The 27,332-nt window shown below is 41.0% G+C and overlaps 1 protein-coding gene across 3 annotated transcripts; it reads right to left on the bottom strand.

The window, feature by feature from the left end:
- Positions 1 to 543: 543 nt before the first annotated feature.
- On the bottom strand, positions 544 to 27,148 carry GVQW3 (GVQW motif containing 3). Of its 3 annotated transcripts, none has more exons than XM_026010450.2 (3): positions 25,552 to 27,148; positions 23,883 to 23,989; positions 19,905 to 21,148 (listed from the first exon to the last, which is right to left on the bottom strand). In XM_026010450.2, the coding sequence occupies exon 1, from the start codon at positions 26,597 to 26,599 to the stop codon at positions 25,973 to 25,975; it is 627 nt and encodes a 208-aa protein (XP_025866235.1). In that variant the 5' UTR covers positions 26,600 to 27,148; the 3' UTR covers positions 19,905 to 21,148; positions 23,883 to 23,989; positions 25,552 to 25,972. The 3 variants fall into 3 exon arrangements, with proteins under 3 accessions (XP_072582064.1, XP_025866235.1, XP_072582062.1); XM_072725961.1 differs by having other exon boundaries at positions 19,905 to 21,099; positions 25,552 to 26,599; XM_072725963.1 differs by lacking the exons at positions 19,905 to 21,148; positions 23,883 to 23,989 and adding an exon at positions 544 to 832 and having other exon boundaries at positions 26,131 to 26,599.
- Between the last annotated feature and the right edge of the window lie 184 nt (positions 27,149 to 27,332).

Below are 27,332 nucleotides of genomic sequence, written 5' to 3'. Positions count from 1 at the left end.
TCTTGATACCATAGAGGTGATAAGGACACAGGCTCTCCTCCTCTTGATAAACACTGGCAGAAGGAAACCCGTGGCTTAAGCCTTGATAAGATATATTAGCAGTTGTTACCCTCAAGCATAGTTATCTAGGGTTTAACTCTTCAAAGGTAAGGGCCATGCCTATTCTTTTTCTTTCCCACAAAAGCCTCAGGTCTTTGGCAAACCCCACACGTTTGCTGGATCTTAGTTTCCATGTCTGTAAAATGAGGAGGCTGAGCTAGAAGTTTAAATGGGGTCACATTCCCGCCAGTACCCAGCACAGAGCCTGGCCCACAGTGTCCACCACCTTCCCTGTGGACGACTCCCAGCTCCGACACTAGGGGCCTCCAGGCCTCCAGCTGACATGATGGAGTGTGTACCCTGCACGTTGCAGCCTCTTCCCAGGCTGGCTGCAGAGACTGAGTCTCCTCCAGACAGCAGGGCTGCTCTGCTCACACGGATCAAGTTGGGAGCCTCATTAGTCATGTCAGATGACATAGTTAACACTTGGGGCCGGCACGGCCAGTTCATCAAAAGCTCCTATGTGCCTGGCTCCATCAGGGCAGCTGAGGAACTACTGTATGTGGAACAGGCAGCACATCAGAGGAGCAGCGCCAGAGTGCTTCCAGATCGGTTTTGATTAATTGCATAGACATGTCTTTAATTGGTGCCAGGGTAGCAGCCAGAGAACTTATGGGAAAGCAGGATGTTATGCTTTCATTCCCTGAAGTCCCATAAAGCAGTGAAAGATGAGGAACAGAATCACTGCTCGTTGAAAATTTATTGACCGTGCAGACCCAGAAAACACAAATAACTATCTGAATCGAAATCTAACCTCATTTTCCCAACTCACTGGAAGCCATGCATGTTCCTCTCTGCACCCCTGCCTGCCCACCGAGATGTATGACTGAGCAAAAGGTGTGATTTCTAAGAAACGAGTGCTTTAGTACAGAGACAGCACACTCAGCTTTCCCAGATGGGCGCAGAGGTATCTGGGAAAGCCCCTCCCCTCAGAAATGTCTCTGCCTCCAGCCCATCACCGTCCTATGAATTGGTATTAGAGGCTGATTGGCTTTGGGTGAAACATTCATTTGTACCTTCCTTCTTTTCCTGGAGATTTGAGACACATAGTATTTACTAAATACAAAACACTGTTCTGGTGTCAGGAAGAACAGAGAAGGGAGTAAAGTACAGAAGCTTCTGTCAAGGAAATGGTTATCTAGAAGAAAAGAGAGGACAGGTCCACAGATGAACTAATGCTTGGGATTACATCACACAGAAGGTGAAGTCTTGGGATTTGGCATCGAGAGGACTTGGGTTCAACTCCTAGCTTTGATTCTCATTACTGAGCCACCTCAGAACTCATTCTGATTCTCTGAGTTTTAACTACAAAATGATAGTAGTAACAATTACTGTACATGTCGGTCTTGAGGCTTATAGGAACAAAGTTGCAAATCCACAGCATACCGCCTGGCACTGATCAATAAGTGGTTGCTTTTTCTGAATAAGTGTCACCAGGGTGGTTCTGATAGAGTGCCATGTGAAAGCTCATATATTCGAGGAACAAATAAATGTTTACTGATCACAGACTCTGTGCCAGGCTCCATTTAGATAGGAAACTCTGCCCTTGATGCAACTGAGGTCCCTGGGAGAGTGGCAATGCTATAGTATGGAAGGAATGGCAAATCGTTACAAGTATGCTGACCAGAAGTATACTCAGTGACAATGGGGAGGAAAGGGGACAGTGACTTTGACCTGAGGAAATCAGGATAGATTTGCCTAAGCAGGTGATGCTTGAGCAAGTCCTAAAAGATAAGATTTTCAGTTGTAGATAAAGCAAGAGAAAGTATTTCATACACAACGCCAATTTCTGTCTTTTTGTTCCTAGAGCAAGCAAAGGTTATCCCCTTGGATCTTGGAATCAGCTGCTTTCTTTGTATAGAAAGTTCTTCCCTCAGATATTCCCAAAGCTGCCTCCTTCATGACCTGATATTTTCTTATTTGTTCCTTTGTTTATTGTATGTCTCCCCCACTAGAACGACAGGTCCTTGAGAACATGAGATCTTGGCTGTCTTTTTTTCCACTCTATTACAACATCTAGAACATTGCCTGGCATAGTGTAGGTGTTGAATATATGTTGGTTGCATAAATAAACAAAAGGAAACATAGGAAGGCACACTGCAATCAAGGAATTATAAGCACAGTGGGTGGTGCACAGTGGGCACTGAAGTTTTCTCTCATAAAGTTGAACAATGAATTATGCCTGAAGCATACCCCAGAGGAATTGAGGGAGGAGGTAAAAGAATAGGTGGCCTCTGAGCTGCACCTTAAAGGGTAGAGAAGGGTGACAAAGGGATGGGAATATCGGGAAAAGGATCAGCAGGATTAAATAAGATAATTTACAAATCCTTTCCAACATTGAGCTTTTAAAGATTTCTTGCAAACAGATCATCTCTTGCCACCTTTCCTGGTCCCCTCACCCACATCCCTCCTTTCCACTCCACCCTGTCTGGAAGCTGTAAGGGCATCTGACACGCCATTTCCTGCCAATGTAAATCATGGGCTGATGTGTGATGCTCATTCTTGGTTTTTACCATCCCCCAGGTGGAGATAGTCCCAATACTCAGGGTGGAGGCCCCAAGCAAAGCCAGCCTTTCCACAGGGTAGCAAATAAGGGGGAACTGTTTACCCACTAGCACCTTCCTGGCCCTGCTCCCAGATAATTTTATGTCCCTGGTCCTGGATCTGCTCCTTAGTTGGATGCACCTCAGTTCACTTGCTGGAGCACTGATGTGTGACTGTTTAACTGCTGTTGCTTCCTGTCCCAGGGATCCTGGGCTTCAGGGAGCATGGGAAAGAGACAAGAAAGAGAGCTTTATATGAGGTAAGCTTTGACAGTAATAATAACGGCCAAAAACTAACTTACACTTACACAGTGCTTAACAATTTACAAAGCCCTAGAGAACTCCTATTCATCCTTCAAGACCCTGTACAAATGTTACCTCTTTTCACCAACCTTCAACTCTCCCAGGCAGAGCTAATCCTTCCCTCCACACTTTATAAAACCTCTATTATACCCCTAACTACCTTGTAATAAATTTATTTGTGTACATGTCTCATTTCCTCCATTAAACCATCAGCTCCTCAGGGGCAGATCTCTTCTCTCCTAGTAAAACCCATTTCTTTCTTTCTTAAAAAGTAATTTTCATTATACATATTTTTCTAATTATAAAATTAATACTTATCATTAAAAAAATACTTATCGTTAATGATAAAAAATTGTTATATAAAAGTAAAATGAAGAAAATTTAAGGATACCTGGGTAGCCTAGTTGGTTGGGTGTCCAATCTTGATCTTGGCTCAAGTCTTGATATCAGGGTTGTAAGTTCCAGCCCCACATTGGGCTCCACACTGGGTTTGGAATCTACTTTAAAGAGTTACCAGGGCTTTTATCTGGGTGATAAAATTATAAATGACTTTAAATTTTCTTTTCTTTTTTTAAAGTAGGCTCCACAACCAGCATGGAGCCCAGTGTGGGGCTTGAGCTCATGATCCTGAGGTCAAGATGCGTTGAGATCAAGAGTTAGACACCCAACCATCTGAGCCGCCCAGGCACTCCAACATTGATAATATTTTGAGTATATCTTGAGCCCTTTTTTTAGCATATAGAAAGTAAAAATGGGTCTATATAATGTATGTAGTTTTACAGTTTTATTTTATCACCTACTCTAATGTGAACATCTTTAAACATCATTGATGATTCTTTAAAAACATCATTTTAAATGACTACATTATTTCCTTTAATGAATATACCACAACTTACCTGACAATTTCCCCATTGTGGGACATTTGGGTTAGTTATTTCTTTTTACTATTTTGCAAATAAAATGAATCACTGTATATGTAAATCTTCATCTGCATCTTTGGCTATTTCCCTAAGAAAAATGCCTAGAAAGGGAATTTCTAGGTTAACTGGTTTAAACTCTTTAAAGGTTCTTGCTGCTTGCTGCCAAATTGCTCTGAGAAGGTGATACCATTTACAATCCCACCAATACAGGAGTGGGCCCAATGTCCCAGTGCCCTGACCTGCATTAGGTATTATCCCATTGGTATCTTTACCAAGTCCAGTGGTCTTCTTACAATGCTCCTAAGGTGAATAATTTTTCTTAGACACAGCAGAAATTATACGGCCCATTCAGAGTTGTCTTCTTCCAAGATATCAAGCTGAGAGGGCATATTTATTGCAACAGTGCTTCAGCTACTTTAAACATTTCTGTAATTTGATTTGAAAATTGCCTGCAAAGCAGATAACTTGTGCTTTTACATCTAAATTGCAGTACAGTTCTGTCTTTGGAGAATGGCTTTTTTCACTTTTGGCAATAGTCATAAGTCATTTGGAACTCATGGTAAATGAAATGAGGAGCTGCAGCTGGAGTTGCGGTCGGAAATGAAGTCTAATTTTATAGTAATGATTGAGGTCTTTTCATGACTTGCATAGGGGAGTCCCACTAGAGTTCTGGGCAGTGGTGGCACTGTCAGCACAAGTGCTGAACCTCCCAGTGTTCCTGTTCCAAAGTGGCTGTGCACACAGGCAGAGGCATGAGTTTAGCATGTGTAATGATGGAACCTCTTCTCATGACTTCATGGTTACTCTGTGTACAGCCCCAGGATTAGGTGCCAACTTTTATGTTAGAACTGATTCCTTTCCACCTTTTCTCTTCATCAAGCCTGCTTGGGCCTGACAGGTCTCCAAGACCAAGAGCTTAGGGCCAGTTTAGTACAGGAGGGAGCAGATGGTGTGGTAATGGAAAGAGCCCTCAGAAGGCAGTCAGAAAGAACTGGGTCTGAGGCCTAGCTCTGCCTGTTACCAGCTGTGTGTTAGGTATCATTTGTAAAAGATCTGACTTCATAGGACTGTTAGGAGAAATGTATTGAGCACTTTCCCTCTGTGTTAAGGACTGTGTTTTATATGTGTGCAGCGTATCTTTTTGTTGGCCATCCAGAAGCCATTTTTCCTATGCTACCTCCCACCACCTCTCCATTGTTGTTAGGGGTGGTCGTGTGTCCTGTTCTGGCCAATGAGATTTAGGTAGAACTCTGCTAGGAGTTATTGGGGGAGCTTCTGCTTTCCTGATGAAACAGGACTGCTGAATCTGCACTATCTTGAACTTGGGGATGAAGGCTGAGCATTACAGTCATATTGTAATCAAGATGGAAAGGACAAAGGAGCCCCTCTGAAATTCTTGGTATTGTTAGAAAATTACCTATTGGTTTAAGTCATTGCTCACCATCATTACTTGCAGCTAGAAATATTCCAATGCATATCCATAAAAAGTGTCTATACATAATAGATGCTCAATAAAGGGTTTCTATTTACAATCTTTTAAAAAAATATTTTTAGCATTTATGGCTACTTATTGTCCACGTGTCCATGGCTCCTGCTCTCACGAACAGACCTGCTAGGGTTCAAGTTTCTCTTCATCTGGCTCCTGGTGACAATGCTCCCCACTCTGCCCCTTTGCCTTACGGGAGGCAGGCTTTCCTGCTCTTGCTAAGTTCTGGGATGCCTCTCTGTCTCCTATCCCATTATCTGTGTAACCAATCCATCTCTTTAAGGCCCCTCTATTATACATACTTGAAGTATCTTCTTTTTCTTTAGACCTGAACCAATCTCCATCAATCTACCACACCTTTGCAGGGCACCTACTCAGGGCCTCCGTGCAAGATGCACAGGGAAAGAGGTTCATGGAATGCTGGTCTCTGCTGAGACATCACGGAAACCCAGCAGAACTTACAGGTGAGTCTTGCCATGACCTGGGCTGCCTTCTGCTTCCAGTGGCAAGCAAAAAACAATATGCAGGATCCTTGTATGTCCCCTTCACTGTGTACTGCACAAGGAAGGTTGAGGATACTTCTGGATGGTGGGGGAAATGTGTTTTGGCTTACACACCCTCCCAGCCAAATGCTCCTACCAGTGGCTCTCAGGTTTAAAAGAGTCCAGCTTCCACAGCTTGCTTTCTACTTCCTCCTCTTCTCTCCCAAACAGCCTTACCTAGGTAGCAGGAGGAATCTTATCTAGAGTGTTTGCTTCAGCAAAATGCCATGGGTGAATTGCCCATAAAAGCTAACAATGGAGGTACCAGGCTACCTTTTAGATGACTAGATGTCTTGCATGGGATTTGTGGACAGACTGAACACAAAACCTGTTTCCCCACTTAAACAGTTTTTATGGCTTTGGCAATTTAGACAATTGTTCTGAGCTTCACTTTTCATATTTTTCCATTGGAAACAATAAATGTCTTCCTCACAGAATTATTGCTTTTGATCTGGCAACTTCCAGAAACATGACCAACTCTGCTAATACAGATAGGTTTCCCATCCCACCTTCTGCTACAGACACATAGAGATGCTGGGTGAATGATAACAGAAATGTTTAATTTTTACTACCAAATTTGAAAATGTAAAGAGAAATCCCCAAATGTCAGAAATGAAAAAGAAATGAAAACTCAAAGCCAGAACAGGGATACAGGGGATGTGCCTTAGCAGCACACAGGGATTTCACTTTAGCTATAGATCCTGAGAGCTGCAGGCTAGGGTACCACTACACACCAAGTAGGAGATGGGGCTTCAGTCCCAGCCAGGTGAGGAAGCTGGAACGGAGCCCCCTGCAAAAAGCCCTGACATTGGAAGCTCCACCTTCATCTGTGAAAAGGAGACTGGGAAAACCGTACCCCAGCTTTAGCGAAGCTGCAAGGAAGCTTGATGTCTGAGGAGGACTTAGGTGGGGAAAAATAACACTCATGAGAAATAAAAACTCTAATCTTTGCCAAGTCATTTGGGGGTCTAAATTTACTTTGCCCATTTGGACAGGCATCTACTGAGATAAATTAACATAAAAATTGGCCCAGATCATTAAAATTCTTAGGTTAGGGCTGAAGTAAGACCTATTAAAATTCTTATGTTAGGGCTAAAGTTGTATTCAAAACAGCCCTGTAAGGATGCTTAACAATCCAGGGCTTGAGGAAGCCACTAAGAAAAACAACCAAGGAAGATGGTCACAAAATGTAACAAGCCACATGTGGAAAGAAATGATAAAAATGGAACGTCAAAACACACAACAAACTAGATAGAAAAAGGGTAAAAACAGAACCATCTCAAAGAGGCTATGAATTCAGATGATTAAAATAGAGATAAGGGAAGGAATAGACGCATTAAAAAAAACACAGAATAGTATGAGAGAAAGAGTGCGGAGATTTCAAAGAGATCCACATTGAACTTCCAGAAATGAAAAACAGCCCCTGAACTTAAAAACTCAAAGGGTGAGTTAAACTACGTGTTAGATCTAGCTGAAGAGGGAATCAGAAGAGAGATTTAAGAAAATCACCCAAAATGGAGTACAACTAGAAAGGGATAGAAGACCTGAATAAGAGTTTAAGAGATATGAAGGATAAAAAGAGAAAATCAAACATATGTCTAATACAAACTCCAGAAAGATTTAATGAAGGGAATGGTAGAAAGTCATTATTAAAAATATTGTGGCTGTATTAGTAAGGGCTCTCCAGAGAAAAAGAACCAATATATGTGTGTGTGGATATGTATATGTGTATGTGTATATGCATATGCACACACACACATACACACATAAATTCATTATAAGGAATTGGCTTACACAGCTACAGCCGCTGACAAGTCCCAAGATTTGCAGTTGGCAAGCTGGAGACCCATGAGACCTCATGGTATAGTTCTAGTCTGAGTTTGAAGGCCCGAGAACCAGGAAAGCCAGTGGTGTAAGTTCCAGTCTGGAAGCCAGCAGGCTTGAGACCCAAGAGAAGCTGATGTTTCAGTTTGAATCTAGAGGCCAGAAAGGGCCAATGTTTCAACACAAACAGCTAGGCAGGAAGAGTTCTTTCTTACCCATTGGGAGAATCAGCCTTTTTGTTCTAGTCAGACCTGATCAGATAAGAGCCACCCACTTGGGGGGGGGGGGGTGGGGGGGCAATCTGCTATGTGTCATCCCCAATCACTATCACAGACACACCCAAGATAAAGTTTGACCAAATATCTGGGTTCCCCCTAACCCATTCATACCCCAGTGAAATGTAAAACCACAAGAAAAAAAATAAAAGCTTTCAGTGAACAGGGACAGATTACCAAAAGGAGGTGTTAACTACAATGACAGCAGCCTTCTCATCAGCAACAATGGAAACCAAAAGACAGGAGTATAATATTTTCAAAGTGTGGAAAGAAAATTAATCTCAACATAGAATTCTATACAGAATTCAATTCATAAGTGAGAGCCAGATTTTCAGACATTTTCAGACAAGCAAAGCCAATGAGTTTACCTCACACAAACTCTTGCTGAAAAGAGCACTAGTGGATATACTTTAGGAAGAAAATTCAGTCCAGAAAGAAGTTACAAGGAGCATGATACAAGTGAGGTCAGGGCCACAGCCAGCTCCCATCAACCCAGAGAGCCAACTGCTAAAATTTCAGCAATTTTGAGAATTGGTTGTTAAACATGGTCATTATTAAGCATTAAGTTATATAAACTTACAATTAAATGAATTATTTTTTTTAAAAAAAGGTTAAAAAAACCCCTCACAACCTATCACTTCTTAATTATTTTACTACAGTGTTGCTATTATCTATGCTCTTGAGGTAATTCATATCCATATCTGTGTAGTAGAAGCACTACAGAAGGGTGTGTTACTGTGCATTTCTTCCCATCTCCATATTTCAGTGATGTCACATTGGCAATTTGAGCACTTACACTCCACAGATCAACAGGTGCTACAAATCAGGGCTCCCTTTACCCCCTATGACATAAGAGCTGGTTGTTCAATATCTATCAGCACACCACTGAATATAAGAAATATTCCTATATCCACTCCTATATATATCCAAGAGAAATGAAAACATATGCCCACAAAAGTTGTAAACAAAAGTTCATAGGAGCATTATACATAATAGCCAAAGGTTGGAAACAACTTAAATGTCCATCAACTAATGATTAGTAAGTAAAATGTGGTTTATCCATACAATGGAATAGTATTCAGGCATCAAAAAGAATGAAGTACTGATACATGCCACAACATAGATGAATCTTGAAAACATCATGCTACATTAAAGATGCCAGACATGAAAAGCCATATATTCTATGATTCAATTTATACAAAATTTCTAGAATAGGCAAACCCATAGACACAGAAAGTAGTTTAGTGCTTGCCTAGGGCTGGGGATAGGAGGGGATGGGGAATGACTGGTAATAGATATGGGATTTCTTTTGGGGATGGTGAAAATGTTCTAAAATCAGATAGTTGTGATGGTTGCACAGTTTTGTAAATATACTAAAAATGACAGAATTGTACACTTAAAGAGGGTGAATTTCATTGTGAATTACAAATATATATTTATTTTTAGATATTTTTAGATTTATTTTTAAAACCTTTATCTTTTACTTTTTTTTTGAAGATTTTTAAATTTTCATTTATTTATTTAAAAGAGAGAGAGATGGGGGCACCTGGATGGCTCAACTGGTTAAGCATCTGCCTTTGGCTCAGGTCATGATCTCAGGGTCCTGGAGTCAAGCTCCACATTGGGTTCCCTGTTCAGCAGGGGAGTCTGCTTCTCCCTCTCAAATAAATAAATAAAATCTTTTAAAAAGAGTGGGGGGATGGGCAGCCCTAGTGGCACAGCGGTTTAGCGTCGCCTGCAGCCCAGGGCATGATCCTGGAGACCCGGGATCGAGTCCCACGTCGGGCTCCCTGAATGGAGCCTGCTTCTCCCTCTGCCTGTGTCTCTGCCTCTCTCTCTCTGTGTGTGTGTGTGTGTCTCTCATGAATAAATAAATAAAATCTAAAAAAAAAAAAAAGAGTGGGGGGGGGGGGAGAGAGAGAGCAAAGCAGAGGGGGAGAGAGAGAGAAGCAGGCTTCCTACTGAGCTGGGAGCCTGATATGGGGCTTCATTCCAGACCCTGGGATCATGACTGAGCTGAAGGGAGATGCTTAACCGATTGAGCCACCCAGGCGCCCCTAAAAAATGTTGGTTTTTTTTTTTTTAAGATTGTATTTATTTATTTGAGAGAGAAATAGAGAGAGAGCATGAGCAGGAGGAGAGAAAGAGAGAAGCAGACGCTCTGATGAGCAGGGAGCCCGACATGGAGCTCAATCCTAGGACCCAGGATCATGACCTGACCCAAAGGTAGATGCTTAACCAACTGAGCCACCCAGGGGCCCCTAAGATTTATTTATTTGAGAGAGACAGAAAGAGAGAGAACGAGGGTGGGGGTCGCGTAAGGACAGAGAGAGAGGGAGAGAGAAACTCAAGCAGACTCTGTGCTGAGTGTGGAGCTGGATGCGGAGCTTGATCTCATAATCCTGAGATCAGATCTGAGCTGAAACCAAGAGTCAGATGCTTAACTGACTGTGCCACCCAGGTGCCTCATGAATTATATTTCAACAAAGAAAAGGGACCAAAGAAAGGTAGGCAAAGAAATCAATAGACTGGCTTGTAAATCTAAATAAATACTGACTGTTAAATCATCTGATGGGGAGGGGAGGGTGGTTAAAAGTAGGTTAGAACTAAAACACTAAAACTCAAATAACTTGGAAGATAGAAGGGGGTGGAGACCAGTACTAAATAATTCTAAGGATCCTGGAATCTTCACAATGAGCTAGAGATAGTGGTAATTTAATAATGTTAAGTATGCATGTTAATAATGTAAGAATACCCACTGAAGAAACAGAATTAGAATGTATAACTTCCAGACCACTCACGAGAATAAAAAGGGAGTTAAGAAAACAACTAAACCAAAGACGGCAGGACAAAAGCATAAAGCAAGCACATGGTAAACAAAACAAAACAATGGAGAAAATTCCCAATATATCATCATAATGAGAAATAGAAACATGACTCAGAAAAGGCAAAGATTCTCAGATTGTTTTAAAAATCCAGCTATATGTTGATTTAAAGAATACATTCATAAGGTAGTGACCCAGAAATGTTAAAAGGCTGGGGGGAAATACACTGGGTAAACACTAAGGGAAGTAATTGCAATAATAATAGATTTTAAGGCAAAAAGCATTATTAGAGATACAGTCATATACTTTAGTGACAAAAGGGACAGTTCATCAGGAAGATATGACCCAGAACCTCTCTGTACCAACTAGAAACACTGCCTCCAAACATTATGAAGAGAAATGGACAAATCCACATAGTGAGAATTTTTAACACCACTCCCTTAGTAGCTGATTAAGCTGACGAAATATTTGTAAGGCTATAGAAGGTTTGAAGGACATAATAGTCAAACTTTTCCTTTGCATCTTTCCATACACACACTCCTAGCTTCGAAAGTTCCATCTCCCTGTTGCTGCACACTGAGTCAATTGCCAGAATTTGTGGATTCTCACAGTACAGTGGGTTGGTTCTGTGCCAATCCCCTTTCTTCATCCTTAGCTAGTTCTTGGCTCAGGCTTTAGTTGCCTCTTCCCTGAACCACTATAATTGTCTCCTAATTGACCCCCTCTCTGTCTATGGAGAATTGCCCAAATGACATGTGGTTCAGTAGTTTCATTTTGATGCTATAAATTTTATCTTTGGATTAAGCCGGACTAAAGGTTTTGTGATACTTCAGTCACAGTGGAAGCACTTTTACTACACTGAGCTCTAGTGTGAAGTTATTGGCTATTTGGAGGGACAAAATCCTAGGAAACTCTCTCTGGCTGGTATATCATTCTAGGCACATACAGTATTCTATTTATGAGGAATCTTGAGGGGAAATAGTATGAAATATGTATTTCTCTTGTCCAACCAATTTGTTTTTTTTTTTTTAAGATTTTATTTATTTATTCATGAGAGACACAGAGAGAAAGAAGCACAGGCACAGGCAGAAGGAGAAACAGGTTCCAAGCAGGAAACCCGACGCGGGACTTGATCCTGGGACTTCAGGTTCACACCCTGGGCTAAAGGTGGCTCTAAACCGCTGAGCCACCAGGGCCAGCCATGTCCAACCAATCTGTATATATTTTATGGACACTGAATCAGGTAACTGATATTTCCACTTTGTTAGGGCCATTAGGAAGCTCGCAGTCAAATTTGCTGGCCACTTTTTTCTTTTTAAAGATTTTATTTATTTATTCGACAGAGAGAGAGAGCACAAGCAGGCAGAGGGAGAAGTAGGCTCCCTGCTGAACAAGGAGCCCAATGCAGAGGACCCCAAAGGTAGTGGCTTAACCAACTGAGCCACCCAGGCATCCTTGTTGGCTGCTTTTAACAAGTATATAAATAACTAATATTTATTGAATATTCATTTTGAACCAAGCTCTGCTCCAAATGCTTTATATATTTTAATCAATTTAATCCCCATCTCATGCCAATGAAATATGACCATTATAGGCCCCATTTTAAAATGATGAAATTGAGGCCCAGAAAGGTTATATAATTGACCCAGAGTATACAGGCAGTAAGATGGTAAGCCAGAATGTGTACCCAGGCAATTTGGTTCCAGAGTCTATATTCTTAACCATGATACCTCTTTAAGTCTTATATATGCATGCGGGTGTGCTAATCATAGCCCCTGGCTCTATTAATTTCCTATGTTTATATTACGGCTTCTGGCCAAGATGTAGTAATAGGGACTATACTTACCTCCTACTCAAAGCAGCTACAAATCTGGACAAAACATATGAAACAGTGATTTTTAAGGCATTGGATATCAAGCAACTTAAAACAGTGATACCTGAGACACAGAAAACAAGTGAGGTGAACCCTATGGTTGTCCCTACTTACCTCCTAGAGAGGGTTTCTAGGCTATATTGCTGAGAGAGTAAACCCAGGTGGAACCCAGCAGTTTTCCTGAGTTGAAGAGATGGAGCTACGAGTCTGGGGAGGTCAAGGTGGCAGGGAAGAGTGCCAAAGAGAAGAAAGCCGCACAAAAAGAAAGCTCTGGCTATCTGCTGAGGTTCCCCCTTTAGTCTTCAGCATGCGTGTGAGGAAAATACCCGAGACCAGAGAGAACCATCCAAAGGAAGCAGAAGGAACAATTCCCAAAGATTACCCAGGTCCAGTTCCTATTCTCAACATTCAGAGGGGTAGGTATATTTCACAAGGCATTAGATGAGCTTTGCCACAATAGTGAGGCACATTTAGCCCTAGACTAATGTTGCTGTGGTTCTACCTAATGTTTATTTTTTAACAATTTTTAATAAAGATTTTACTTATTATTCATGAGAGACACAGAGGCAGAGAAAGAGGCAGAGACAGGAGAAGCAGGCTCCATGCAAGGAGCCCGATATGGGACTCGGTCCTGGAACTCTGGGATCATGCCCTGAGCTGAAGGCATTAAGCTCAACCACTGCGCCACCCAGGCGTCCCTCTACCTAATATTTAAAGGTAATAGCCAAAAGCTATTTCCAAAAGTTCAAAATTGTTCAACTGAAACTGATCAAGATAGGTAGAATGGATAGCTAAAAATATTAAAACAGTAACAACTGTATTCCATGTGATCAAAAAGCTGAGAAAAGATTAAGCTTGTTAATTAGAGACATAGAAGATGCAAAAATCATCAAAGTCACAATAGCAACAAACACACTCACTGCCCATATCTTGGTTTCTAAATACCATTCTCCAATGAAAGGAAACAGAGTTCTTTGAAGAAATGTTTGACTGCAGATCTAGAACAGGAAAATACAAGATGATTCTGGAGCATGCAGCAGTACTAGAAAGAAAGGAAGAAGTGTTCAAAAACAAAAGAATGGGAACACGTTGAAGAGACAAAGAAGCCAACCTGAAAGAGCATCCAATGGCCAAAACTGGAACAATATGAGCAACAAAGTAAATAATATAGCTTTGGGTTATAATGCAAAATGGCAAATAAATATACACACATCCAAAATGATATCAATAACTGACTGAATAAATAAAATGGGGAGAAAGGTAGTTATTCCATACAGAATTCCAAATAACATGCAGATACTCTCCCTTTGCAGGAAGTGGATGGAACTTAATCATTCCCCTTCCCTTGAGGTGGGGTGAGCTAGGTGACTTGCTTCCAAAGAATAGAGTATGGAAAGGGAAAAATGGTCTTCACAGTAGAAAAATCTATCAAAACTACCTTAATCAAATGATTAAAGTGAAGGTCCCCCATGATGTCATGTGGGTATCATGTGTCCCCTAACTTGATATAATAACAAGAACACTTTACCTTTTCTTCTTTCTCAAAACCCGTAACCCCAGTCTAATCATGAGAAAAACATCAGACAAACCCGAATTAAGGGATACTCTATAACATATATGACTAGTGTTCCTTAAAACAAACTCATTGGGTATCTGGATGGCTCAGTCTGTTAAGCATCTATCTGCCTTTAGCTTAGGTCATGATCCCAGGGTCCTGGGATCGAGCCCTGCATCAGGCTCTCTGCTCAGCAGGGAGCCTGCTTTTCCTCTCTCCCTCTGCCTGTCATTTTCCTTGCTTGTGTTCTTTCTCTCTCTGACAAATAAACAAATAAATCTTAAAAAAAATTCAAGGTCATGAAAAACAAGATAAGACTAAGAAATCGTCATGAGTCAGAAGAGACTAACAAGACATAACAAGTAAATGAGATCTGATATCTTATAGATTCCTGGAACATAAAAAAAGACATTATTGGAAAAGCTTTTGAAATCTCTACAAAGTGGGGGGTTTCATTAATAGTCATGCACATAAGTTGGTATCTTAGTTTTGGTATTTTGGTATAAATACATGCACCACAGTAAGATAACATTGGGAGAAACTAAAACTGGATGAGGGGCATTTGGGAATGCTCAGTACTATCTTTTACAAATTTTCTGTAAATCTAAAATTATTCCAAAATAAAAAATATGTTTTAAAAAGTCAATTTTTTTGAGATGGAAACCACTGTATTTGAGATGAAGAATATGCAAAATGAGATTAAAAGAGAGTAGACATTTCAGAAGAAAGCATTAGTAAATTTGGGGATACAGCAATAGAAATGAAAAGAAAGATAAGAAAAGGAAAAAAATTGACCAGAGTATCAGTGAGCTGTGGGACAACTTCAAGTGGCCTACTATACAGGTAATTGGAGTCAATAAAGGAGGGAAGGGCAGAGAAAATATTTGAAGAAATAATGTCCATAAATTTTCCAACTTTCATGAAAAGTTCAGGCCTACAAATCTAAGAAGCTCAATGAGCCCCACGCACAAGAAACACAAAAAATACTATACCAGGGCATATAAAATCAAATTGCTAAAGTTAGTAATACAGAAGAGGTCTTAAGAGCAGCAAAAGAGTAAACAGTACATATAGAGAAACAAAGATAAGAGTTACAACAGAAATAATGTAAGCCAGAACATTGAAGCAAAAACTTCAAGGTACAGAAAAAAAAATTTCAACTTATAATTTGAAAATATCTTTCAAAAACAGATGTGACAATGGGAAAAGAAGAATCTCTTCAATAAATGGTGCAGGAATAACTGGAGATCAACATGCAGAAGAATGAAGTAGGGCACTTATCTCATACCATATACAAAAACAAATTCAAAATGGATCAAAGATCTAAATAGCTAAAACTATAAAATTTTGGGGAGAAAACATAGGGATCTTTATGACTTTGAATCTGGCACTAGTTTCTTAGCACAAAGCAACCAAAAAAAATACAAATAAATAAATTGGACTTACTCAAAATTAAAACTTTTCTGTATCAAAGGACACTATCAAGAAAGTGAAAAGACAATCCACAGAATGGCAGAAAATATTTGCAAAATCATACATCAGATAAAGGTCTAGTATCCAGAATATATAAAGAGCTCTTTCAGCTCAACAACAAAGACAACCCAAATAAAAAGTGGGCAAACGGTGTGTATAAGAGATACCTCTCCAAAGATATACACAAGGCCAGAAAGGTCACCACAACATGCTTGACATCATTAGTTATTAGGGAAATGCATATCAAAACCACAAAGACATTCTACTTCACATTCACTAGGATGGATATGTGTGTATATATATATATATATATAAATATATCAAGAGAAAATAGTAATTGGTGACAAAAACATGGAGAACGTGGACCCTCACTTCATACATTGCTGCTGAGAATGTAAAATTGGCAAAAGATTCCTCAATAAGTTAAACACAGAATAACCATATAACCAAGCAATTCCATTTGTAGGTACGTACCCAGGAGAATTAAACATAGATGTTCAAACAAAAATATGTACACATACACATTCATATCAACACTATTCATAATAGTCAAAAGGTAGAAACACAAATGTATATTGACAGATGAATGGATCAACAAAATGTGTTATATCAATAAAATAGAATATTATTCACCCATAAAAAGGAATGACATACTTATCCATGCTACAACATGGATGAATCTTGAAAATACTATGCTAATTGAAGGAAGCCAGACACATAGGCCATGTATTACATGATTACTTTTGTATTAAAAATTCAGACTAAGCAAATCTGTAGAGACATAAAGTTGATTAGTGGTTGCCAGGGGCTTGGGGTAATAGGTGAATGGGGAGTATCTACTTAATGGACATGAGATTTCCTTTTGGAGTGATGAAAATATTCTAGAAGTAGACAGTGGTAGTGACTGTACAACACTGTGAATACACTGTCACTGAAATATACACTTTAAAATGGTTAAAATGGTGAATTTTGTTATATGAAGTTTGCCACAATAAAAAATTACCATAAAAGTCTATTCTTTTATTCATCTCTCAAACATTTATTGAACAATGCAGGCAAGCTTTATTCTGGATGTAAGGAATACAGAGAATAATCAGATATGGTCTTCACTTTTGAGTTCATAGGCTGTTGAGGGAGAAAAAACATTCTGCAAACAATTAAGTTCAATTAAGTGTTAAAGTTTCTTTGACTTAAGAGTGTGTATGTACACTGAGGGTGGCCGGTTTGCCATTGTAGAGAACAGCAATGGTAAGTTTAAGTCTTGAGTGCTGAGTAGGAATTTGCTGGATAGATGGCAGCAGTGAGGGATTGCACACAGACCTTCCTTAGGTGTGACCTAAGGAAGCTCAAAAAGCTGGAGTCCAAAAGCCTCATTTTCAGCAAACTCTAAACCATACAGCACATGTGCAGCAGTGTACGGGATGGGCTTCAGGACAGTGAGGTGATAGGTGGGTAACCACTTCAATCTGGTTGCAGTAAGGAATACGAAGAAATGTTCGGGTAATGACATGGACCTCACTGAATGTGAGGGTCCAAGAAGTGTGATTCCATGATTACGCCGCTTGGGTGGTGGCTACTGCATGTCCCTAAGGTGGGTCTGCAGGACATTCTGTTCTTAGAGCACACCAAACCAGAATTTACACCTCTCTTCCCCATCTGATGTATTCTATTGTTTTTAATGATTTTTTTTTCATTTGAAGCCTACTTCCCTTTTCTTGGGCTTCCTCTGTTTTCCTGTTTGAAATATGTGTTACTATGGAAATGTCATGGCACAGTATAGTGGCATTTACAAGTGAAGTGTAAAGAATTTTCAGAACATCTAGAAACACAAGTCCATGGCTTAGGAATATAAACCCTAATGATGTGATAGCATTCATGCCTTCAGACACCGTGTCATAAATATAAACATATCCGGAAATTTGATACAGCATAGAGGAGATAGTTGAGAACTTCATTAGGATTTATGTGCCCAGATTTTAAAAATATATATGAGAAATATTAAAAACATAAAACCTAACCTACCACTTGGGAAGGACATCTGGAAAAAAATGAATGACAGAATGCCAGCATTTACTTATGAATATACACCTCTGGAAGGAGGACCAGAAGGCCTGGATACCCCCAAGGAAGCTTGGAAAAGCCTTTGTCCTACTTCTATGCTATAAATATGTTTCCTAAAAATTGCATGTAAATCAACTGTTGGTAAATCATATTTATCAAATGTGAGGTTGAGTGCTGTTTTAAAGATATCTTAGCAATGTACACATTAGTAAAGGCAATTATTACCAGTGGAGTAATGGAAAAAAACTCACTGGGCTGAGTGAAATTCAGCCTTATTATCCTGGCTCCACCACTAGCTAGATGTGTGATTCAAGAAAAATCACTCAACCTCCCTGGGCCAATTTCCTCATCTAAGCTGAGTTGTAATTCTGAATTTTCACTTATTAGGTTCTTAAAGCAAGAAGGTACAGGGATACTAGCCCACAGCCTGACATCCAGTTTCTTCTGAGAGGTAAAATTTCACACCGCATCTTGGGGATAGTAATAACCAGCAGGCCAGTTACCATTGCTCTGTGTGTTTTGCCTTTTTATACCTCTACTTTCTCATTCCCACAATCACCCTATGTGTGATCATTCTAACTTTCTGTCCCAAATTCTTCTTTTTTTTTTTTCCTGTCCCAAATTCTTTATAAAATTTTGTTACTTACAGCTATTCTTTGGGAAAGATGGACAGTCTAAGGTGGGAGCCCATTCTTAGTGGTCTCTCTACCTCTGGCCCTTTTCCTATGCCATGAGGCTGGGCACAGCCTAAGGGCAAGGGCCCAACCCTCTGTGCCTCACACAGGCTCAGACCTGAAGAAGGAATTCAGTGCATGAAAGTCCACTGGATGTTCCTGGAGGAAGATGAGGCAGAGAAATGGGTCTAGTGAAATACCTGAACCCTAGGGGTGAACTATTGGCTGCTGTTTCCCAACATTCCTGAACCCTGCAAAATTCCCACAAAGGGGCAGAAATATAAACATACCATAAAGCATTAAACCCTCTTTTTCCTGGCTTTCTGTCAATGCCTTGGCCTCCCATAAAAATGCAAACTTTGCCCAGTTCACCAGCTTTGGGAACAGGACATGGGACACACATCTTTAACAGAAACAGCCATTACAGTTTCTGCATCTGTTCTGCTGAAACAGCAATGACACCATGCATTTGTCTTTGTGGACCTAACACCTGCCATCTAGCCCCAGGCTGAGACCCCTGCCAACTGGCTTCCGAAAAGGCCATCTATCAACAGTGTTTAGGCACCACCCTGATTAATCTGCCATGCAGGAAGTACAAAACACAACTGTAAGAATTATTTGTCTTCTTAAGGAAAAATAGGTTTAGGCCTTATTAACTGGCAAGAGCTAGAAGGCAATGGGTCAGGCTTTTTGCTGATTATTGCCATTTTGTAGAGAGATTCAAGAGCCATTAGGAAGGCTGACAAAGCAAAGGAAATCACTATCTATTGAGTCCTTTACTACATACATGCCAGGTTTTGTGCTAGGTGCCATCTACACTATTTAAAGTAAGCCTCACATCTAATAATCACTAACAGGCTATATTCTTGCTCTTGCTGTCTCCCCCACTTAAATGTATGCTCAGGATGAGGACTATTCTTTTGCCTCATTTATTGCTCTATTCTCAGTATCTAGAACAGTGTCAGATATATAGAAGCAGTCAAATATTTCTTGAACCAATACAACGAATAAATCTACGAGACAAGTGTTACTATTCTCCTTTTACAGATGAGTAAACTGGAGTGCTTCAAGGGTGCAAAATGAACTGCCCCAAGTCACATGGTTTGTTGAGGAGCCAGTACCAACACCCACTCTCACTCTTCTGTTCTTTCTACAGACCAAGAGACTTACACTTTGATCTTGAAGAACTCTCTCAACTTGACAAATCTATATATGCCTATAAAAGATTTACATACTCACTTGAAAATTTGAAGTTTTGCCAAAGAGATATAATTGGCATTTAAATGATAAACATTTTGCTAAAGCAACAATGAAGGACAAGTTTTCCCAACATAACAATTTCATCTATGGATAGGAATTATCTAAATCATATCTCACTTTAAAATCCCATAACATGATTAGTCTTCAGATGTGATTACTTTTCAGACAGTAAAAAGCACAGCAATTCCAGATTCATCAAAATAACATTTGCAAACTTTATTTTTGCAAGTTACAACATTAGGATGACTAATGACATGCTGTGGAATTATCAGTGTGGAATACCAAATATTCCCATGTACATCCGTGTTGCTTGAATGTCCTAGTGTGGGAGGAGGTAGAGCTTGGCACATCAAAAGCCATTCCTATCCTTAAAAAAATGATATGGGAGGCTCAAGGATTCTTCAGAGAATCAACTGTGATAAAATCAATTTTGAGAATATTCACTTTGTATGAAAGAATACAAGAATGAGGTTAATTTTGCTTGGGAGAGTATTCCATATCCTTTCCCATTGTCAGAACATACTCGATTTATGTGTTCTTTTATTTATCTAAGATTATGCCACAGGAACATGCCACTCATGGTTAACTTCTCTCACCTTGGTTTTTCTGTAGGGATTCTGGTCACTCGCCTTCTCCTTGGCAGGCCCTTTCCCCTTCTGTCCCACTCTTGCTACCAATTCAGTATCATAATGCTTCCATGTCCACCTAGCCAGTTTATTGTTCATGGACCAAACTAGAGGTTTGGCCTGTCTCCATTGACACCTTTTGGTGCTACCATTTTATTCTGATAGTAAAAGTGGTAATATTTTGGAGAAATTTTTAAAAGAGAAGAAGCAAAAAAAATTAAAAAACACTTATACCCCAACCACCCAGAGTCAGCATACCTGTTTCAGTCATTTAAAAAGAAACATCTTTGGATTTATATATACTATCCTGTGTACCACTCTTTTCATTTAACATTACAAGCATTTTGCCATGCTCTTTTAACTATTCATAAACGTTAATTATAATGACTACATAATAGTCTATTGTATGGTCATACTGTAATTTATTTAACCAATTTTCTACTGTTGGACTTCTGGATTGTTAAGCATAAATTCTGCCCACATTTTAGACTATTTCTTTAGGAAAGAGTCCCAGAAGCAAAATTAGAGGATCAGAAGATATAAACATTTTTAAACCTCCTGATAGATACTGCCAAATTGCTTTTCAGAAAGCTGTTGCCAATTTACACTTCCAACACCGCCAGCGTTTTTTCTACCAATACAGATCTGTCTAAAGGATAATAAAATTTAAGTGGAACATACAGTCCTCAAATTATTCATGCAGTTGGAGAGGCTTCATGACCGCAGCACAGAGGTCTCTGGCAAAGGTCAGACCTGTTGCCTGGTATTCAATGAACAATGAGTTACTGTGAGCACATGGAAGAGGAGTTCTATAAAAATGAAGAATAATGACATAATTAGATTGCAGACTGTCAGATCTAAGGCCTGTGTCTGTTTGGTCCATTGCTGTACCCCAGACATAGGACAGTGTCTGGTACATAAAGTCACTTGATAAAAACATGTTGAATTAACACAGACTCTTCTTTCAGATGCATTTTTTCAGCAGCTATAGGAGTTAATCACTCCTGGATTCAAGGGAAATTTGACTGGCTAGATTATAAATACCCTGGTTGCAACTTAGAACTATTTGCAGTATGGCCCAAACTGTTTCTGAGATATTATAAGAGCATAATATAGATATTAATCTGTGTTTATCTCATTTTTAGTCAATACAGTTGAAATTAACTAGTCAATCATTCAGTTCTAGTTCACTCTCCTGGCATTGTAAAGATTCCCTTCAATATTCCACAATTTCCATTTGTAACTGTCAGACACTGCTGCATCAATACGACATTAACAACGTTATTGATGGGAAGGGGTCAATCATCTGTCATTTTATATACACACTTTATATACATTGGACCAGAGGTAGACAAACTATGGTCCACGGGCCAAACCTTGCCCACCATCTGTTTTTCTCTGGTGTATAAGCTAAGAAATCTAAGAATGGCTTTTCAAGTTTTTAAACAATCAAACAAAATCAAAATAGTATTTGTAACATGTGAAAACCATATGAAATTCAAATTCCAGTATCCATAAATAAAGTTTTATTAGGACATAGCCATGTTTATGTGTTTCTGTATTAGTTAGGTCTGCTTTTGCAATGCTGAGCAGTTAAACACAGGCTATATGGCCCACAAATCCTAAGACATTTCCTCTACAGAAAAAGTTGACCCCTTCACTAGACCCAAGAGTCCTTGGAGGTAGTGAACTTTCCCACTATAGATTTTTTATTTCTAGTTATTAATACTGAGAGAAGGGTGATGCAACTGGGACAGTATTCACAAGAATCTGATAAGGTAGAGACTAAAGCAAATAAATACAATTGCCTTGGATGGTGTGTAAAGCCTGGTAAAATCTGAAAAGTCTTATCCAACCAAGAAGCAGTTGGAGAACGCAGGTTGTATATATAGTCCCAGCAGCAAATGAACCTTTTGTTCCAGTAGTAAAGGAACCTCTTGCTAATTGAGCTACATGAGACCCTGGTAAGACCCAATCCCAAGGAGCCTCGTGAGACTTGCTGACAAAATGCTCTCCAAATAGCAGGCTGGCTGGGCAGTGTATGTGATGCAGAGACCGACAGTTCCCCAACAGTACCCCCTGTCCTTTACTAGATGTCCTCAACTCAGTTGGTACCCAGATTGATCTGGGCATCTCTACTGGCAAATCTGAACTCTAAGAAATGGATCTGAAAAGAAAGCTCTGGAGAGCAGGCCCCAGCTACACATTCTTCCCAAACAATAATCTTTCAATGAGGATTCAGAGCCAGGGGCAGAATTCAGATGTTTTTTGAAATCAAAGATGGGTGAATATTTCATTTTGTTTTTGCTGGTTACCTGTGGGGCAGGGGAAGGCAAGGTAGGGAGAGGTGATAGGCAGAGGAAGAATGAGATAAAATCACTGTTGGGATGATCTGCCCTGGAAAGTATCTATTCTCCTAGACTTTCAGCTGTGGAATATAACATTCCATGTGGATTTTGAACCAGAATGGGATGTAGAGGACAATCAGCTTGAAAGCCAAAGAGATTCATTAACTGTGTGTTGAGCTTGAGAATTACAGTCAAGGCTTGCAGATGGCCAGCTCTCTTCCTGATGTCTTACTGAGAGCCAGGCTTCATCTTCTACATTTAGGTGGAGCTTACCCTGAGAGAATGGGATTTTGATACTGTATTTCTGAAAAACTTTCACAACTCCTTAATGCCAGAGATAACTAAATTGCCTCCTTAATAAACTTGTTACACTGGTTGCCTCTGGGGAGTGGCTAAGGGTGGGAGGGAGCTTTTCTTCTTCCCAGTATATCTCTTAGAGAAAACAAAAACAAGCATACATCCCTCCATGTCCTCCCACCCTACTTCTTGAGGATAGGAAAGCAACTTGTGGCCAATTTTCTTGCTCAAGACTATAGGGCTGAAGTGGAGAATTGGAAAAAGGATCCAAAAATTAGAGAGAGTTGTAAGTTGAATGGAAAATCTTGACCATAAGGGAGGGAGGTGTGATCCTGAACCAGAAAACAAAGCACCTGTGTAACAGAGAAGAAAGAACAAACTGATGGGGAATAAACAGAGGTGTATGAGAAAAGCCAAGACAAGAGCCTGGGACATGATGACAGGTAGGTTCTTGAGACTACAGGATCAGGAGCTCAAGAAACCTGTGGGGCAGGTGGAAGTGCAAGATACGGTTCAGGGTAAATTTTGTATCAGCAATAAAACAGATTTGGTGAGTGTGTACATAAGGGGTACTGTTTTATGAGAACTGTCCCATTTAGGGATACTCCTAGATCGTGCTCTGGCCTGGGGTTTAGTGAATCTGAGCAGACACACATGGGTAGTTTGCTGTGGATGAGTGTTAGGGCAGAAATTTTACTTCCTCAAATCTGAGCCATCATAATAGGGTCTATTATCATTTCATTTAATATTTTCTGAGAAGTCTTGCAAATGGGCAATGGGTTTTAATAGCACTGTGGTTTGAACTGACTAGTACTCAGCACATGATCTAAAGTAAAAAATTAAGCCCTTTTCATTATTATAGCTACTTGTAACAATTTGAATTCACATTCTTAATTACCTGCTTCCAGTTGCTGTGTCCAAACCCTGTCTGGGCCAACAATGCTTCTGGTACCCTATGCTCCAGCATGGTCTTGGTCCAGCATCTTTGGAAGGCTCACTCCAGCCCTGTTCACAGGACAGGAATAAGTCCAGAAGTAAGTTCTCTCAGGTTGGAGATAAGGCTTAGAGATACTGTTGTAGGATCCTGGCCCTGGCCGAGGAGCATACAATTCTCCAACAATTATCACTGAGCCTAGCAAGAATTAATATGAGGTTCCGCCACCAAGTTGCAATGGCCAGCTATGGGGGCTTTGTTCCAGAAGTGCAGTGTCCCTGGTGGCAAGTGCTTGTGGGGAATGAGAGCCTTATCTGATGTGGAAGATGTTAATGGTCCTGAAACGGAATGTCTACAGATGGCTAAGTAGGTGGAAGTCTATAAGCTGTTATTTGGTTTAAGAGTTTTCTTGCACAAGATCTTTTATTTGTGGGATAAGGTCTAGGTTTTAGGGTACCTCAAAATTGACAGGTATTAATAGGGAACCTGTCATTTTTTGAAAGGAATAGAGACAGTGAAAAAAGAGAACTAAACATAACTGCGTTGTTAAATAAGTGTTGGGCTTCTATCAACCAATATGGTTTACTAATTTAATAGTTAACTAATAGTAGCCATTACATGAAAAACCCTTCGATAAAACAGACATTGGCTAATCCTGTGAAATGCTGTTTCTAACCATCCTTCCACTGCCCCTCCATTAGGCATTTCTGAGATGTTTCCAGTCTATGTGGTATTACTTGGAATCCACTTGGGGAAAGTTCCATTCCATAAGTCCTGGCAGGGAGGCAGAAAGAGATAAAGGAGTTTGAACTTGCAGAGATGGCTTTTTTTTTTTTTTTTTTGAGGGGGGGGGGTGTTGATGGGAAAACTACATAATCAAATAAGTGAGCTATTTATAAACCTATCCACAGATTAAAGAGGAGCAATTTATAAATCAATGGCATAGTTAGGAGAGAGGAGAAAAAGCAAATCATCCCAAATTGTTCATCTTCTGCAACAGCATTATCTTCCTCCAGACTTTGCTATTTCAGCCAACAGTGCCATCATTTTCATACTGATGCAGGTTCAAAGCCTCATACTATTCCCCTTGCTTGGGAAGCTTTCTCTAATTTCCTACCCTCCTGTCTCACCTTTCCTTATGGATCCAGTTCAGGAATCATCTCACCTGCACGTCACCCAGCCCTTGGTGATCCTGTTTTATACCTTTACAGTGTCAATACCCAGCAGTGTTCTAAAAACTGCAGGTGCTCAAAAACCACCTGACAGTGCTGGCATTAGTTACTAAAAACAGGAAGCTGTGTGGGAATCAGTACATAGAGAGCAGGCTCCCTTAATTCAGAATCTGGAGTATCACCTAGTTTACCACCTCACACATCACAGCCTGGGCCTGAGTCCCCCGGCTTCTATTTTCTAGGACCAAATCCTCCTCTTCAGCAGAGGGGATACCCAAATGGTGGGGTCAAGAGCACAGGATTCATGAAACAAATCCAGCTCTTCTGTAAGAGATAGATCTGTGAGGTTAGTATAGGTGGCCAACCCCTAAGTACTGAGGGGTTCCCACGGAGTCATTTGGGCTAGATATGCCCTTAGCATTGCTCACTAGGTCAGCATGCCACTGCCTTCTGTACCATACCTCAGGTCCGGCCTGTGAAGCAGGCTGGAATTGTAGGTCTTCTTTTGGGGTCCTCCCCAGAATATGCCTTCTTGGGCACAGAAGGACTCTGGGAGGTCCTGTTCCCACCTTTCAATAGAATGATCCCCTGAGGCAGAATGTTGAGAACACAGGAACAGGACAGCCGCAACAAGCTAAGATTTGGGCAGTGAGGAGATCCAAACTTGTTAAGCAAAAGAAACTGAGAACAAGCAAGTATCCTAAGTCAACAGCCAAAAGTTCCTCAAAATTGGAAGATGGCCCAGTAGTCCAGCAAGAGTAACGAGGAGGGCCATAAAATGTCCAGAAAGAGCAGTAAAGGCTGAAAACGGATGAGTAGCATATGAAGGTGCCTAACCCTGAGGCAGCTTTCTAGCTCAGGCTCAGCTACCTCACATTCCTTTCACCAGGGTGTGAACCAATCCTGAGCTGTCCTGGTGGGAAGGCTTGTTGATGAAGCCTGCAGAAGCTGGCTGGCAGGGCAGTGGTTCTGGGGATGAGACACGGGCAGGGTTAGTTCCCCACCAGCTTCACACTGGAGATGAGTCCACGTGTCAGAACTTGTCTTTTTCCTTACACACGAGCTATTCTTCCTACTTTCCTTTGAAAGATCAGACCGAAAGTCAAATCTCCGAGGTTTAGGTTCCTCTTTCAAAATACCGGACATAACTTTTGCAGAAACTTTCCTCATATTCAAGTTTTCTTTCAGAATGAGCCTAACGGTTTCTTTATCTAAATTTAACTCTTCGGCGATCATCCTCACCGTCAGCCGCCTGTTTGAACAAACCAAGTCCTTGACTTTCTGGATATTTTCATCTGTCCGATGGGTGACTGGACGACCACTTCGGGCGTCATCTCGAACATCTTCCCGCCCTTCTTTAAATCTTTTATGCCAGTCGAAAACTCGGGCCCTTGACATGACTTCGTCCCCATAAGCTTCTTTCAAAAGGTGGTGGGTCTCACTCGCAGACTTGTTCAATTTCACGCAAAATTTGATACTAATCCTTTGTTCTAGATAGCGGTCACTCATTCTGACACTTAAACAACACAGGAAGGTTAAAAGACCACAACTGAAAGGGGAAGACAGAGGAACCAATCTCTATAGGGCCCCAGGCGGAATCATGTCGCTATTAATGCTCCTCCAGAAGCCTCACCAGGGAAGAGTAATTGCTTTCCTGAGTTTTCGCCCCTCAGCTTCCGGGCGAGGCTGGGGAGACCCGTCCTGAGAAACTAATGGGGCCAAAGAGTAGCTGCAAAGCTGGGGGAAATAAAATCTCCCGCACGTCTCTGTTCAACTTGTGCACGCAGGTCTGCGGAGAGTGTGCAAATCAAGTCAGCAAGGTCTTCCCTGATTCCGCGGCCCTTCAGCGTCTATGGCGATTTCTGCAACAGAGGCCTACGTGGTGGCAACGGAAGCAAGCAAGGAGAGAGACGCCGGTGATACTCCGCGCAAGCTCTCCCCAGATCTGCAGAAACCCGCGCACGCCAAACCTACCGAAGGTACCGGGGGCTCGGCGGCTCCGGAGTCCCAGGAGACACGCCCGCATGCGCAGTGCCCACTCCTCGCGGGGTAGGCTGTGCGCAGGCGCACTGCGGCAGCCCGCGCCAGGCCCAGCCTCCGCCTCGCCACACCCGGGCCGGCGCGCTTCTTTGCGCGTGCCCGCCTGTGGAGAAGTCGGCGGAAAGGAGGGGCGGGGGAGGAAGGCTGAGGGAAGAGAGGGCACCCCCGGGCGCCAGGGTGCATTGTGGGAAGGAGGCGGCAG

This window comes from Vulpes vulpes, chromosome 11 (assembly GCF_048418805.1).
Source record: "Vulpes vulpes isolate BD-2025 chromosome 11, VulVul3, whole genome shotgun sequence".
Taxonomy (NCBI): Eukaryota; Metazoa; Chordata; class Mammalia; order Carnivora; family Canidae; genus Vulpes; species Vulpes vulpes.
Note: the sequence above shows the minus strand (reverse complement) of the source record. Positions and strands in the feature narration are given on the sequence as shown.